The 16,979-nt window shown below is 38.1% G+C and overlaps 1 protein-coding gene and 1 pseudogene across 2 annotated transcripts in view; both read right to left on the bottom strand.

Moving 5' to 3' along the window:
* The window catches only part of OSBPL11 (oxysterol binding protein like 11), a 99,437-nt gene that overhangs the window by 39,879 nt on the left and 42,579 nt on the right, over positions 1-16,979 (bottom strand). For both annotated transcript variants that reach the window (XM_045851577.1, XM_045851578.1), the window contains exons 3-5: positions 5,755-5,930; positions 4,905-4,984; positions 1,854-2,030 (exon numbers count right to left, since the gene is read on the bottom strand). In XM_045851577.1, the coding sequence (XP_045707533.1) occupies positions 1,854-2,030; positions 4,905-4,984; positions 5,755-5,930 (433 nt within the window). The remainder of the gene's footprint in view (positions 1-1,853; positions 2,031-4,904; positions 4,985-5,754; positions 5,931-16,979) is intronic.
* On the bottom strand, positions 8,403-9,780 carry LOC123827176 (annotated as a pseudogene).

A 16,979-nucleotide genomic window follows, 5' to 3' on the forward strand; every position in this document is an offset into this window, starting at 1 on the left:
GAACTGTTCTGAGTTCTATTAGCTGTTCTAGCAAATGATCATACCTGAGGAAAAAGTAGTAGAAACCTCAAATTTATAGCCAGTTGGTCAGAGGAGGACAGGGTCAGAACTGAATTAAAATTGTAGGATACCCAGCTAGTGTCCACAGAGAATTACAGAACTGCCTAGCCTAATTCTCTAATTCATCTGCGGGCCGTGTGGGGCCCAGGATGGCTATGAATACGGCCCAACACAAAATTGTAAATTTACTTAGAACCTTCTTTTTGCTCATCAGTTTTTGTTAGGGTTTGTGTATTTAATGCATGGCCTAAGACAACTCTTCTTCTTCCAGTGTGGCCCAGAGATGCCAAAAGGTTGGACGCTCCTGGCTTAGTGTGAGGGCAACCCCAACACAGTTGGTGAACAGAGTACAGAAGTGTACAGTGCTCTAGTAGGGTAGAGGAGAAACACAGGAGTGTCTTTCCTTTACAGAATGAATGTTAGTAGTTATAGATGTTCAGACCTGAAAGGTTGTGCAATTTTCTCAAAATTGAGCAAAATGAGCCTGACATTTCAAGAAAAACTAACAGTTTTTTTTTGCCAATTATAAAATCTGAGCTTTAAAATGAAAATTAGAATTTTGGAACACCTACCTGTCACCATAAACTTGACAGCTTCCCCATACTGAAAGCCTTTTCTGATGATATTGATGGGGGTGTTAATGAATGTTAATTTTTGATATTATAAAAATTATAAAATAGATCAACATTTGCAAGACCTGTATAACTTGGTGAACTAATGTTTTCCAAATGACTGATGCATGGTGTTATAAAATCATGCACAGTTTAGGGTCCATTCAAAGTGTAAAACATACCAATGAATTTTCATATATCAATATGAGAAGTCCACTGATCTATATTAGCGTTCACATGACCACTGTCAAGTTTCTGTGCAGTACCAAAGAATAGCCACAAATAACTTGAAAGGCTATTAAAACATTCCTCTAATTTTCAACCACATTATCTGTGTGAGGCCATGACATAGATATCTACAAGCTCTATCAAATTTAGCTCAGCAAATAATACCTGCAATATTTAGAATCTAACAACCACATTATGAAGTAGAATTATTTGGCACTTGGTTTGAAAGAAAAAGAGGCAAATGTTGAGGTAAGGTAACATCAAGAATTTATTCTATATTTGTGTGTACTTGAAATTATCTATATGTGTGTGCGCACATATATGTATACATATACATATATAGATATATGTCTATATTGTTTAAAAAGTCACTTGTTTGGCCATATAGCCTTCCCACTAGGCTTAAATTGTACATCAAAGGAGTCTGTATTTTTACTTGAGAAATAAGAGACTTCTGAAAAATGAGAGTGTATCTAGTATATAGCTGACAGACCTGAGGAAACTTTGGACACCCTATATACACAGGAGATTTTTTTTTTTAATTTTTCAATCACAGTCCACATTCAGTATCATTCCACACCAGTTTCAGATGTATAGTATAGTATCTAGACAATCACACACTCCACAAAGTGGTATCCACCATATATAAGCATCCACCTAGCCCTACACATAGCCATCGTAACATTAATGACTATTCCCCATTTCTGCAATCCAGATTCCTGTGACTGTTCTTTAAGTACCAATTTGTACTTCTTAATCCCTGCACTTTTTCACTCAGCCCCCAACCCTTCTCCCTAATCAGGGAATCTTTATGATTTAAAAATTATCTCAGCATACTAGATGGGAAGCACTGGGGGCCCCAGAAGATGCAAAAATTTTTTTTAAAGTTTTTGTGATAAAACCCAATAGATAAGATTATTTTCTGCATTTTACTTGACCTCACTTTGTACTTACTTCTCTGACTTCCACGAGATGGTCTGGAGGTAAGTGAGCTCTTTTGCTCACTGATTGCAGTTTGGAATGTCCAACATTAAAAAAAGAAATGGCATTTTGACTTGGTCTCCTCTGAGATATAGGAGAATTACCACTAGATGCAAGTGAGAAGTTCCGTGATTTCAGAGGTGGATTATTCTATTAGACAAACAAAGAAAATGATTCTTTTAAAAAAATTTTATACTCTCTAACCCTCAAACTATAGGGTTTACATATGAGTAAATTAAAAAATTAATCTCAGAATTGACTATAAGAATGTTTCTGAAAATCAACTTTAAGACACACAAAGTATAAGCATTTCACACATCTCACAGTAAACTGGTCATTGATTTAGAAACTTAATTGCAGGTGTGCAGTCAAGAATATTTTTTCAAAGGAGAAAACTGTATTTGAACAATGATTAAAATTAAAAAAAAAGAGAGACTAAAAAACTAAATGTAACATGTGACTAAGAATTGGATTATGGGTTAACGATGCGGGCGGGTTGGGGGGAATTGTGTTTGGGGGTGTGGATTACTACAAAGGACTTTAATGGGACAACTGACAAAGTCTGTATATGTAGTATAATCAATACTAACATTAAATATTAAACAAGTGCTAAATTTCCTGAAAAAAAAAAAAAGAATATTTTTTCACGTTATAAATAATACAATAATAAATTTCTAATTTCATCTTTTTAAACACCATGATTGAGGCACAAAATGTACTTAGCAATATTCCTTAGCAATATTCACTATAAATTTTCTAAATGTAACATGCAAGTTTCTTTGAAACACACTGGAGCTTTCTGATAGCTGCCAATGATTACACTCCTGTAGTATGAGCAAAGCTTATATGTCAAATTTCCTGAAGACTGTGTAATAGTCCTAAAACATAAAAAACTTTTTAATTTTTAATTTACTTATTTACTATATTTTATTGATTATGCTATTACAGTTGTTCCAATTTTACACACTTTGCCCCACTCCACGCAGCTACCCCACCACCCCCGGCAATTCCCACACAACTGTTCATGCCCATGGATTATGCACACAAGTTCTTCGGCTACTCCATTTCCTATACTGCACTTTACATCCCCACGACTGTGCTGTAACTACCAATTTGTGCTTCTTCATCTATTCACGTTTTCACCTATTCCCCAATCCCACCTCACATCTGGCTCCCATCAAACCATTCTCTGTATCTGTAATTCTATTTCTGTTCTGTTTGTTTGCTTAGTTTGTCTTTTAGCTTCATCTGTTGACAGATAATGTATTAATTGCCATTTTGTTGTTCATAGTTTTGATATTCTTCTATTCTTATTTTCCTAAATAAGTCCCTTTAACATTTCATATAATAATGGTTTGGTGATGATGAACTTCTTTAACTTTACCTTGTCTGGGAAGCACTTTATCTGCCTTTCGATTCTAAATTATGCTTTGCTGGGATGAGCAATCTAGGTTGCAGGTTCTTGCTTTTCATCACTTTGAATACTTCTTGCCAATCCATCCTAACCTGCAAAGTTTCTTTTGAGAAATCAGCTGACAGTCTTATGGGAACTCCCTTTTTCATAACTAACTGCTTTTCTCTTACTGTTTTTAAGATTCTTTCTTTAACTTCTGGCATTTCAATTATGATGTGTCTTGGAGTGGGCCTCTTTGCATTCACCTTGTTTGAAACACTCTGTGCTTCATGGACTTGTATGTCTATTTTCTTCATTAAATGAGGGAAGTATTCTTTCATTATTTTTTCAAATAGACTTCAAATGTCTTGCTCTTTCTCTTCTCCTTCTGGCACTCCTATGATTCGAATGTTGGAAAGCTTGAAGTTGTTCCAGAGGTTCCTTACACTATCCTTGTTTTCTTGGATTCTTTTTTCTCCTTGTTGTTCTGATTGGTTGCTTTTTGCTTCCTTATTTTCCAAATCATTGATTAGATTCTCAGCTTCATGTAACTCTACTGTTGTTTCCTTATAAATTGTTCTTTATTTCAGTTCATGTACCCTTCATTTCTGACTGGATCTTTTTTATGCTGTTGAGGTCCTTACTAATTTCCTTGAGCATCCATATAACCAGTGAACTCTGCATCTGATAGATTGCTTTTGTTCATTTTGTTTAGTTCTTATTTCTGGAGTTTTGATATGTTCTTTCGTTTGGGCCATGTTTCTTTGTCTCTTTGTTTTAGCAGCTTCCCTGTGTTTGTTTCTATGTATTAGGTAGAACTGCTATGACTCCCTGTCTTGATAGCATGGCCTAATGTAGTACATGTCCTGTAGGGTCCAGTGGCACAGCCTCCCCTATCACCCAAGCTGGGTAACTCAAGGTGGGCCCTCCATGTGGTCTGAGTACACCCTCCTCTTGTGGCTGAGCCTTGGTTGCTGATGGCAGATCAATGGGAGGGATGTACACATGCCAGTCACTCAGCTGCAAGGATTGGCTGTGGCCACTGACCACCCACCTCCACCCTGTGTGGAGTATCAGCTATGTAAGAGCAGGGTGGTGGTGCTCTGATGTGGTCTGCAGTTGTCCACTGGGTGTGCAGGCTCTAGGGTTTCCCAGTTGGTACACACCAAGGTCAGCCACCACCTGTATTCTGTCCAGGGCCACCCTATATGAGCTACAAAACAATCTGCAGATGGCTGCTACTTGTGCTGGGCTGGAGATTCCCAGGTGTAGCCAGGCTGTGAACCTAGGTTGGCTGTTGCTAGTGCCAGGCCTGGGGCCCCTTAGCATGTGATATGGAGACTGGGGGCTTGCTGAGGCCAGTTGTTGCTTGTTTAATACGATTTAGGAAGATGTGAAGCATGAGTCTAGACAAGCAATTCATATAAAAAAGCCACTGTTAACAGTTTGGCTGGACCTGTAAGGTGGGTGGGGTGGAGCCTCAGGGAATCCCCAGGGCTGGGCAAATGTGAGCCAGGCTGATGAAGTCTCAGATATAGCCCCCATCTGCCAGCCTTGTGGTTGTGTGCATGGAAATTTTAAAAAGTTCTTTCCCCACTTTTGTGCATTACTATCATACAGAATCCACATACCTTTCCAATAGCTTCAGTGTGATGCTGTGTACATATCTGAAGTCTGCTAACCCAATGCTGTCGCTCTTTAGCATCTGTGGCTGGTAAAAAGAATCCACAAGTTATCTACTTTTGTAATTATATTTGGAATACAATTGATTGTCTATAGCATAAAGAAAAGATCATCGAAAAACAGGGATTGGTCATTCTCTCCCTAGAGCAAAGAGACCCAAGCATCAACCTTGTTAGGTGACATAGTAGCTAGATGTGGATATTTCATAAGGAGGATATACTACATGCAGCATACTTTTATGTATTTTTATGAAAGTACTTAGTACTTTCAGACCTCAAGCAGCATGCCCAGCTAGGATTACTATTATACTTCATGTGTATTAATTAGATGAAAAACAAAAACTTCTATATAGATTAAATTTATCTACAAAGATATAACTTTTATTTTAATGAATAGGAACATTTTAGTAAATCCCAACTATATCCATTAGTTTCTGAAAATCAGAAAGAGGGCACACAAATCAAATCAAGAAAAGGGATACACTATTCATCAGTGGCAGACATAAAAACGTATCATTTAAAGAAGGCTATGCTTTTAGATTTTTCAGTAATTAGGGTTTCATCTGCACAAATATTTTAGAGGGGTCAATCTTAAACAGATTTGTTCACTGTCCCACTTGAAGAAAGTATTTATTAAAACAGATTTCATAAATTCTTAAAGCAATTCCAAGGTTTAGAATAGTGTGTGTACATCATCAATGACAGTAATTTCTATAAAAACCAAATGTAAGCAGGAAAGTACATCAACTTCTCAAGGGAAAAAGAAAATCATAATATTCATCTCATATCTCAATCATACCTCTGAGTTTATACTGTTCCCCACTGGCAGCATTTACAGTGAAGGTGTGAGAGTCTTCATCACTGGGTGATATTACAGCTCCTGCAAGCTGCAAAGTACCTCTGGGTTTTTGATTTCTAGACTGCTCATTCACAAAGTATTCCAATAACCCAGCTTCGTTGTTTAAAACAAAAAACCTGTAATGATTTTCAAAAAAAGGTCACAATTTTTAAACATTTCCCCTAGTCAAATTAAAGCAAACCAAGCTTTAATAACTTACACACTTTAAAGATTCTGCCATAAAAAAAATTTCAAAAATATTTCAAGAAATACTTGGAAACACTAGATTGAATTTCCTAGCAATAAAGATTATTGAAAAATTGAATGAGCTTAATAAAAGATGTAAAACCTACAGCTGTGCCCTGGCCAGTGTGGCTCAGTTGGTTGGAGCATCGTCTCGTACACAAAAAAGTTGGGGGTTCGATTCCCAGTCAGGGAACATACCTAGGTTGCAGGTTCAATCCCTGGCTGGGGTACGTATGGAAGGCAATCAACTGATGTTTCTCTCTCTCTCTAAAATCAAAAAACATATTTTTTTTGGGGAAAAAAAAAACACAACCCTCCAGTTGAGGGAGGGGCACTTAATAGGGAGGAAGCATACCAGATAACGCAAAAAGGAAACAAAGATATAGTATCCTTTCAGAGGAAGATTTCACTCCAGAATTCATTAATAGGGACGGTAAATTGCCCAAGGACAGATGGTAATGAGAAATTTTATTTAAAATTTATTGCAAACAAATCAAAACATGAACTTTGGGGTTAACTAAATGCTAGGTAAGAAATAAATCTAATATAAGATTTAATCAGTGAAATATACAATGAGAATAATGTCAGGATAGAAAGATTTTGTGAATGTATCATTAAATAGGTCACAACTAAAGATTACTTATCCTGTTTAAAAATGAAAAAGCTGCAACTGGAGATGTAGAAACATAAGAAACTTGAAACTAAATGATGACATACTGATACACTTTGGAAAATAATTTGATGTTCTGATTTGTTCCTAGATTAACTACCTTAGGAAATATATTAATTCAGATTCCAATTTAATTAATATAACAGCTCTTTCTTTAAGAAATATAAACAGTTCTGATTTCAAAAAATTAATGTTTGGGCTTGGAGCAGTTTGGCATTGTACATGTTAATGAGCTCTATAACAGACAATTTGATCCAGTTCAATGTCCTAAAAGATATTATCTTAAGCAATGAGACAACCATATCAAACTGGGAAAGAATGGACTCAGCCTTTTATACAAGTGGAAAAAACCCCCGAGTAGAAGCAAAAGGAGTTGGAAGTAGTTGCTTGAGAAGGGAGACAGGAAAGCAAAAAACCATTGTTTTTCTTGTTCATCTTTTAGTATGCTTCTGATTTTAAAAATTATGTTCACATATTCTGGTAAAAAAATAAATTAATTTTGATATTTTTGAGTTTTAAAACTTCTGTTTCATTAATTACTACACCTTTTTATATTTTTGTTTGTTTGTTTGTTTTGGCTTATAGCAACTTGTTTATTATGTCACAGTCTTGTATGTCAGAAGCCTAGGCACAGCCCAGCTAGATTCACTACTGATGGTCTCAAGGCCAAAATTTAGGAGACAGTTGGAGCTCTGGTATCATCTGAAGTCTGGAGTACTTTTCTAAGCTAATCTAGGCTGTTGAAAGAATTCAGTTTCTTATGGTTATACATCTCAGGTCCCAGTCTGTCTTGCTGGCTGACAGCCAGAAAGTAGCTCTCATCTCCTGGAGGCCACCCTTAGGTCTTAGCCAATGTGACCTTCTTACAGCGTGGTAGCTTCCTTCTTTAAGGCTCACAGAAGGATGTCTCAGATGCCTTATAAGAACTCACCTTATTAGATCAGGCCCACCCACCACAGTCTCCCTGTTGATAGTCAGCTGATTAGGAATTTTAACTGCACCTGCAAAATTCCATCAACTTTGCTGTGTAACATAATTTAATTCTGACCATATCAAGGCAGTATCATCTGGGTATATTTGGCTTGTGGTGAATACTTGCTTAGAATAGCACACTGTGAACATGACCCTATAATCAAATGACTGTAATAAAATTTATAGTCATCTACGTAAATCTTAAGTTTTATATCACTCTTTAAGACACAAAGTACTTGTAAACATTCTGCATCCTTTGATTTTCATGATTACCTGCCAGAGAGGCACAGTAGGTATTATTAGTCCAATGTTACAGTGGAAAAACCAATGCTCAAAGCAGCTAAGTGACTGCCCAAAGCTTTACAAAAAATTAGTAATGGAGTTGGGCCTCAGCCCAGGGTCTTTGCATTCTATAGTCCAGTCCTCTTTTTTGCTAAGCCTGTAGTTTTCAAATTGTGTTTGATGAAGTTCCATGAAGATGTCTCAGGGATTACGGCACGAATGGAGGGTGACACTAAGAAGGCAGGGCTAAGCACTGATATGGCAGCTCTGCTTTTATTTGTTCTCCATGTTTGGGGCTCTACCTAGGCTTTAAGAACCACTGTACTGCACCATGCCGCCTTGTTAAATGTAAAGAAGAATGCTTACCAAAAGAATTTAGTCTAAAAAAATGGTTTTGACAGCTGTGTATAAAAAGCCAAGTGTCTATTCTACTAAAGTTTCAAGAAGCTGTCATTTCTTGCAGCAGCTGTTGGACCTTCTTAATATCTGGTCTCTTATTTTTCTTTTCATGCATTGACTGGCAACAGAGTACATAGTTTCAATGGAAATGAAATCAATGTCATTCATCTTCTTATCAATATAATCTTCAATTATCTTTTCTTCACCTTCAATTTCTTCTTTAATATCTAGCAATAATTGAGGTTCCCAGAATTCATCCACAGTTGGAAGTCTAGTTATTATTTCTAGTAAAACAACACCGAAGTTCTAGGCATCAGATTTGGGTGCTATTTCTCCTCGCAAAGCTGCAGGTGCCACATAAGCTGTTGTTCCTACAATTCTGCTAGTCATGGCTGTCTGTGAAAGCTTCTTGGAAGCCTATGTAGGCCCAAAGTCAGATATTTTGGCTGTAAAGTCTTCATCTAGTAAAGTATTTGCACTTTTAATATTTCTATGAATTTGATGGTTTTCATGTAAAAAACTGATACCATTAGCTGTACCTTGAGCATTCCTGCATCTCATGTGCCAAGAAAGTGGTGGAGTATCATCCAAACAAGACAGTCTGTCTAGCAATGAACCATTAGGCATGTACACATATACCAAGCAGAGGTCATCTCCATCACTTAAGAAACCAAGTAGTTCTGCTAAATTTTCATGTTGGCACTTTGCCATTACTTTTATTTCTTGATCAAACTGTTGTCTCAGTCCTTCAGTATGAATGTCAACCATTGCTGCAAGCCTCTTCACTGCCACAGTTCTGTTGTTCACATAGCCTTTATAGACATCTCTAAACCTGCCCTCTCCCATTTTGTTAACACTGACAGAAATGGGTCATTCATCAAAGTTATTGGTGAAATCCTTCAATTCATATAATGAAAAACTGTGAAAACATGTATCACTAACTTCTAAACTTTCTAGACTTGAGGAGTCAGGTGGCATGTAATTTTATTCAGGATTCCATACAGGTATCACGGATGTCTTTCCTATCTTTGCCACAGAGGGGCCTCTGATTCTGCTCAACTGTTACAGCTTCTTTACAAGGTAGAGTATTGACAGTTTTGGGAACAGCATCGGGTAGCAAAAGTCTTGCTGGGGCAAAAAACTCATTTTGGACCAACAGGTCCACAAGATCACCAACTGTGCAACTTGTCGTGCCCTGGTCAAACAGCAGTTCACCAGTGGGACTTTTTCCAGTTTGAAGTAATACTTCACATCTACTTATGTGAAACTGATTATATCTATAACCACTAGATGGTTTTTTTAATAGCTACTGCTAACTTCTTCCATCCTTCTTGAGGATCAACAAAATCTGACAGCTTCCTAATTAGTCCAACAATGAGGCAGTGCACATATGTTGATGGTGTTATGGGTTTGTTCATCTTCTATCCTCAATTCAGTGCACCCTGGTTTCTTCCTCCAAAAAAACAGAGATGGTGATACTGCCCAAGTGCTGGAACTGGTGGCCGGACTGACCCTGCCCAGCTGAGTCCCCTTGCATGTGTTTTATTGACCATTCATAGTCCTACTTATAGTGAACTCCCAGTTCAGTTTTGCCGATTTTTAATAAGGTTATTTTTATTTCCCCAAAGATTATTTGAATTAACATAAGATAGTCACTGATACAATCTTAAATTTCTGAAACATAAGACCTGTCCAAAGTAAAATGCACAAAGGCATCTCCTATGGGCTGAGTGTATTCCCCTAAATTCCTGTGATGAAATCCAAACCCCTAAGGTAAGCGATTGGGTCATGAGGGCAGAACCCTCACAAATGAGCTTAGTGCCTTATAACAGAGATCCAACAGTACTCCCTTGCCTCTTTTCTGCCATGTGAGAATGCAACAGGAAGTCTGCAAAATGAAGAGGGTTCTTGCCTGACTATGCTGGCAAGGGAGTCAGCATGATCTTGGAGCTCCAAACTCTAGAACTGTGAGAAATAAATTTGTTGTTTATAAGCTGCCCACTCTGTAGTATTTTGTTACATAGCCCAAAATGACAAAGACATGAAAGCAATCTCTTTAATATACTGAAAACCACTGAGTTGTACATTTAAGTGGGCAAATTGTATAGTATGTGTATTCTATTTTAATAAAGCTATTTTAAAAAATGAACAAATGAGGAAGAAAGGAAAGAAATCTGTTTCCACTGCTCTAAGCAGTATGTACAATTTATTTCAACAAAGGAAAATGATTTATCTCATCTTCTAAAAGCAGTCAATTCCAAGAATATAGAGTACAATATATTTGGAACTGTCAAGTTTGCTATGAACACATATTTCTTACCCTAAAATCATTACCACAAATTTATAACATGGGAGGTATCACCTAGATATACAGAAAGTAATGCTGAGAAGGGACTGACAGAATTATAGAAATGAGCCAATAACCACACAGCAGGGTGACTCCAGTTAATACTACACTGTGTACTTGAAGGATATTGAGAATAGATCTTAAAAGTTCTTATCACAAGAAAAAAAAATGGTAACTATGTATGGTGACAAGTGTTAAATAGATTTATTGGGGTGATCGTTTCCCAATGCAAGCATATCTCAGGGATATTGAGGGTTTGGTTCCAGATGCTTACAATAAAGCAAGTCACAGATTTTTTGGTTTCCCAGTGTACATAAAAGTTACATTTATACTACACAGTCATCTACTAACTGTGCAATAGCATTATGTCTAAAAGATGGAAATACCTTAATTTAAAAATAGTTTAATTCTAAAATATGCTAACCACCATCTGCACCTGCCGTAAGTTGCACACTTTTTTGATGACAGAGGGCCAGGGCTCCATATTGATTGCTACTGGCAGATCAGGATGGTGATGCTGAAGGATGGGTGGCTGTGGCAATTTCTTAAAATAAGACAATGAAGTCTGCTGCCTTGATTGAGAACAATTTTTCTGTGGGATGCAATGATATTTGATAGCATTTTACCCACAGAACTTCAGTTCTCTGAAACCCTGTTGCTGCTTTATCAACTAAGCTTATAAAATATTCGAAATCCCTTGTTGTGTCAACAATTTTCAGACAACCTTTTTTAAAGTATTTTTATTGATTATGCTATTAGTTTTCCCAGTTTTTCCCCCTTTATCCGCCCTCTACCATCCCCTCCTTAGTTCATGTCCATGGGTTGTACATATAAGTTCTTTGAGTCCTCTGTTTCCTATACCATTTTTATCTTTCCCTGTCTATTTTCTGCCTACTAATTATGCTTCTTCTTCCCTGTACCTTTTGCCCCCTATTCCTCCCTCCCCTTCCCCACTGAACTCCCTCTGTGTGATGTCCATTTCTCTGATTCTGTTCCTGTTCTGGTTATTGGCTTAGTTTTTGTTTTCACTGTTTTTCTTTTCTTTTATGTTCATTTGTTAACAGTTGTGAGTTTGTTCTCATTTTACTGTTCATATTTTTTATCTTGTTTTTCTTAGTTAAGTCCCTTTAACATTTCATATAATAAGGGCTTGGTGATGATGAACTCCTTTAACTTGATCTTATCTGGGAAGCACTGTATCTGCCCTTCCATTCTAAATGAAAGCTTTGCTGGATAGATTAATCTTTGATGTAGGTCCTTGCCTTTCATAACTTCAAATACTTCTTTCTAGCCCCTTCTTGCCTAAAGGTTTGATAGCCTTATGGGAACTCTTTTATAAGTAACTGTCTCCTTCTCTCTTGCTGCTTTTAGGATCTTCTTTGTCTTTGATCTTGGGTAACTTAATGATGACGTGTCTTGGTGTATTTTTCTTTGGGTTCAACTTCTTTGGGACTCTCTGAGCTTCCTGGACTTCCTGGAAGTCTATTTCCTTCACCAGATTGGGGAAGTTTTCCTTTGTTATCTGTTCAAATAAGTTTTCAATTTCTTCATGTTGTTCTTCTCCTTCTGGCACCCCTGTAATTCGGATATTGGAACATATTTCAGGTTGTCCCCGAGAATCCTCAGACTCTCCATTTTTTTGGATTCTTGTTTCTTCGTTCTGATCCAGTTGGATATTTATTTCTTCCTTTTGTTCCAAGTTGTTGCTTTGAATGTTGGTTTCCTTCTTGTCACTGTTGGTTCCCTGAATATTTTGCTTTATTTCACTTTGGGTATCTTTCATTTATTCTTTCGTTTTTCAACCAAGCTCAATCAGTTCTGTGAGCATTTTGATTACTAGGGCTTTAAATTCTCTATCAGATAGGCTGGCAATCTCCTCATTGTTTAGTTCTGAGGTTTTGTTGTGTTCTTTTATTTGGGCCGTATTTCTTTGCCTTGGAGCACCTGATCAGTTGTAAGGGATGGGGCCTTAGGCCACCCTCCTTGCTCCACTGCCTGTGTGGGAAGGGTCAGAGAGGGAGCAATGCAGCTTGCCTGCTCATCTCTAGCGCACTTTCCAACAGACTCTCACATCAGACTGGAAGTATCTCCCTCCCACCGTGGCAACCCCAGCCTTAGCCCACAGTCAGTTCTGAGTCTCAGTTTTCCCCTTAAACCAGTCCATCCTGCACAGCTCTGCCCAGCTCAGCAGTCAGCCCCGCCCCTCAGCCACCTTGCCAGGATTTTTCTGAGTTGGTCTGTGTGATTCACCTTACGAGTCTGGTTGATTTTTTCTTTAATTCCTTGGTTGTCGGAGTTCCATGCAGTTTGACTTTCTGGCACTTTCGGTTGTTTATTGATTTCAGATTGGTTGTTGTCCTCCTTTGGGTGGTGCAAGGAAGCGAAGGGTTTCTACCTACGTCTCCATCTTGGCCAGAACTCTGAATTTTCACAGTATCTTCTTTATTCCAAATCATGTAACCACTTTTTTTGCTCATCCAGAAGAAGCAACTCCTCATCCACTAAAGTTTTATCATGAATTTGAAGCAATTCAGTCACATCTTTAGGCTTCACTTCTAATTCTTGTTCTTGCTATTTCTACCATGCATGCAGTTACTTCCTCCACTGAAGTACTGAACCCCTCAAAGTCATGCATGAAGGCTGGAATCATGTTCTTCCAAATTCCTATGAATGCTGATATTTTTATCTCTTTCCATGAATCATGAATATTCTTAATGACATCTACAATGATGAACCCTTTCCAGAATGTTTTCAATTGGATTCACCCAGATCCATCAAAGGAATCAACATCTATGGTAGTTATAAACTTACAAAATGTATTTCTGAAATAAGACTTGAAAGTCAAAAATTACTCCTTAGTCCATGGGATGCAGAATAGATGTTGCGTTAGCAGGCATGAAAACAACATTAATCTTGTTGTATTCACTATATCTTTAATAGAGCTCTTCAGTGACCCAGTAAAGTGTTAATGAGTAATAATATTTGGAAAGGAATATTTTCTCCTTAGCAGTAAGTATCAACAGTGGGCTGAAAATAGTCAATATATCATGCTATTAACAGATGTGCTGTCATCAGGCTTTGTTGATACATTTATAGAGCACAGGCAGAGTAGATTTAGCATAAATCTTAAAGGCCCTAGATCTGCAGAATGGTAAATGAACATTGGTTTCAACTTAAAGTCACCAGCTGCATTAGCCCCTAACAAGAGAGGTAGCCTATCCTTTGAAGCCAGCATTGACTTCTCTTCTTTAGCTATGAAAGTCCTACAGATGGTTATCTTCTTCCAATAGGAGGATGTTTTGTCTACTGAAAATCTGTTATTTAGTGTAGCCACCTACATTAATTATCTTAGCTAGTTCTTCTGGAGAACTTGCTGCAGTTTCTACATCAGCACTTGCTGCTTCACCTTGATTCTTACGTTTTGGAGGCGGCTTATTTCCTTAAATCCCATGAACCAACCTCTGCTACCTTAAAATTTTTCTTCTGCAGCTTCCTCACCTCTCTCAGCCTTCATGGAATTAAAGAGTTAGGGCTTGACTCCGGATTAAGCTTAAGAAAATGTTGAGGCTAGTCTGATCTATCCATATGACTAAAACTTCCTCCGTATCAGCAATGAAGCCTTTTACTTTCTTTATCATTCACGTGTTCCCTGGAAAGGAAATTTCATCTCACTTAGACACTTAGAGGCCTACTGAAATTGGCCTAATCTCAACATTTTTGTGTCTCAGGAATTAGACAGCACTGAGGAGGGGGAGAGACACAGAAGCAGGGGAATATCCAGGCAGTGGAGCAGTCAGAACACACACAATATTTATAGACAAAGTTGGCTGTTTTATATGTGTGTGGTTTGTGGCTCCTGAAAAACAATTATAATAGTAACATCAAAGATCACTGATCATCAATTACCATAACAAATATAAGGAATAAGTTTAAAATATAGCAAGAATTACCAAAATGTGACAAAGAGACATGAAGTAAGTAAATGCTGCTGGAAGGATGGCACCAATATGCTTGTTCTATGTAGTGTGGCCACAAACCTTCACTTTGTAAAAAACACACTATCCCCTGCCTGGTGTAGTTCAGTGGATTGAGTGCGGGCTGTGAACCAAAGGGTCACCGGTTCGATTCCCAGTCAGGGCATACGCCTGGACTGTGGGCCAGGTCCCCAGTGAGGGGCACATGAGAGGCAACCACACATTGATGTTTCTCTCCCTCCCTTCCTCTCTCTAAATAAATAAATAAATAAATAAATAAATAAATAAATAAAATCTTTTAAAAAACCCCATATCTTGAAGTGCAATAAAACAAAGTACAATAACACAAGGTATACTTGTATATACAAATATTCAATTACTATGTTATATTCCTGAAACTAAGATAATGTTATATGTCAATTACAACTTCATATAAAAAATAATCAATTATCTAACACCAAGATGATGCAATGAACCCAATGGCAATAACAGAGCATTTGGGGATATATTTCATTATATATGTATTAATACAAATATTTTTCATCCCTTTTATAGAGAGATGGTTTACAAGATATCAAGATTGGGGTTAAAGACACAACCTACAGGATTTCCAACCAAGACAGAGGCATAGGTAGATATACATTGCCTCCTCGCATAACCAAAAAAAGAACAAATTTAAAACAAAAAATACTCAGAACTGCCAGAAAATTGAACTGTATGGAAGTCCAACGATGAAGAAGTTGAAGAAACATTCATCCAGACTGGTGGGAGGGGTAAAGACAGGCAGCTGGGGTGGAGAGAAGTCGTGGCAATGCGGCGGCAGGGGGACCAGGGCAGGTGAGGCGGTGGCTAGCAGACAAGGTGGTCCCACATTTGTGTGCGGATCAATCTGGAGGAACGACTGGGTAGCCAGACAGACTGTGCAATCCAGGGTTCCAGCGCAGAGAAACAAAGCCACAAAACCTCTGACTAAGAAAACCTGTGGGGGTTGAGGTAGCAGGAAAAACTCCCAGCCTCACAGGAGAGTTTGTTGCAGAAAACCCACAGGGTCCTAGAAGTTACACAAACCCACCCACCTGGGAATCAGCACCAGAAGGGCCCAATATATTTATGGGTAGTGGAGGAAGTGACTGAAAGTAGGCAGAGAGCTGAGCAAGGAGCAGTGTTCTCTCTCTGACCTCTCCTCCACATATACACAGTATATGTGTCACAACACAGTAACGTGGGTTGCCACACCCTGACAAATACCTAAGGCTCTGCCCCTTACTACATAACAGGTGTGGCAAGACAAATAAATATGGCCCAAATGAAAGAACAGATCAAAGCTCCAGAAAAAATACAACTAAGTGATGAAGAGATAGCCAATCTACCAAATATAGAGTTCAAAACAGTGCTATTCAGGATGCTCACAGAAATTGTTGACTATGGTTGCAAAACAGGAAAAGTGAAGGCTATGCAAAGTAAAATACAAAAAAATATACTGGAACCAACTGTGAGGGGCAGGAAACTGGAACTCAAATCAAGAATCCTAACCAGGAGCAGAAGGAAGAAATAAACACCCAACCAGAACAGAATGAAGAAACAAGAATTCAAACAAAATGAGGAGAGGCTTAAGAAGCTCCAGGACAATTTTATAATGTTCCAACGTTTGAATCATAGGAATGCCAGAAGGAGAAGAAGAACAAGAAATTGAAAACTTATTTAAAAACATAATGAAGCAAACCTTCCCCAATCTGGTGGAGGAAACAGACTTCCAGGAAGTCCAGGAATCTCAGAGAGTCCCAAAGAAGCTGAACCTAAGGAAGCACACACCAAGGCACATCATAATTACATTGTCCAAGAGTAAAGATAAGGAGAGAATCTTAAAAGCTGAAAGAGAAAAGGAGTATTGGAGACTATTCATGGACCCAGCTCCCACTCAGAGGTGCATAGGACCCATGCACATGGGTAAGTTCTCCCGTGGGGAATCAGGCCTGCATTGTACCTAGACTGCTATGAGACTTGCTTTTGCTAAAACCCCCTCACCCTGAATTGAGGCAGCAAGTGCTTATGGTAACTTCCTAAAGTCTGTGCTACAACTCCCCAGTATGGAGTATAACTGGTTCAACCACTTTTCCCTTTGCATTTGCAAATATCCTTCTTCTCTGATGTGATTAGAAGCATCATCTCCTTTGTTTCCTATAAAAAGTAACCACCTAAAATGAAGCTGTGCATAGTAAATGAGGACCATCATGTAATGTGCCCAGAAAAGAAATAAAGGCCTGTCATGGCAAGAGCCGAGGCTTTTTCTCCTCTT

This window comes from Phyllostomus hastatus, unplaced genomic scaffold (assembly GCF_019186645.2).
Source record: "Phyllostomus hastatus isolate PE091 unplaced genomic scaffold, TTU_PhHast_1.1 phas_contig_86, whole genome shotgun sequence".
NCBI classification, from domain to species: Eukaryota; Metazoa; Chordata; class Mammalia; order Chiroptera; family Phyllostomidae; genus Phyllostomus; species Phyllostomus hastatus.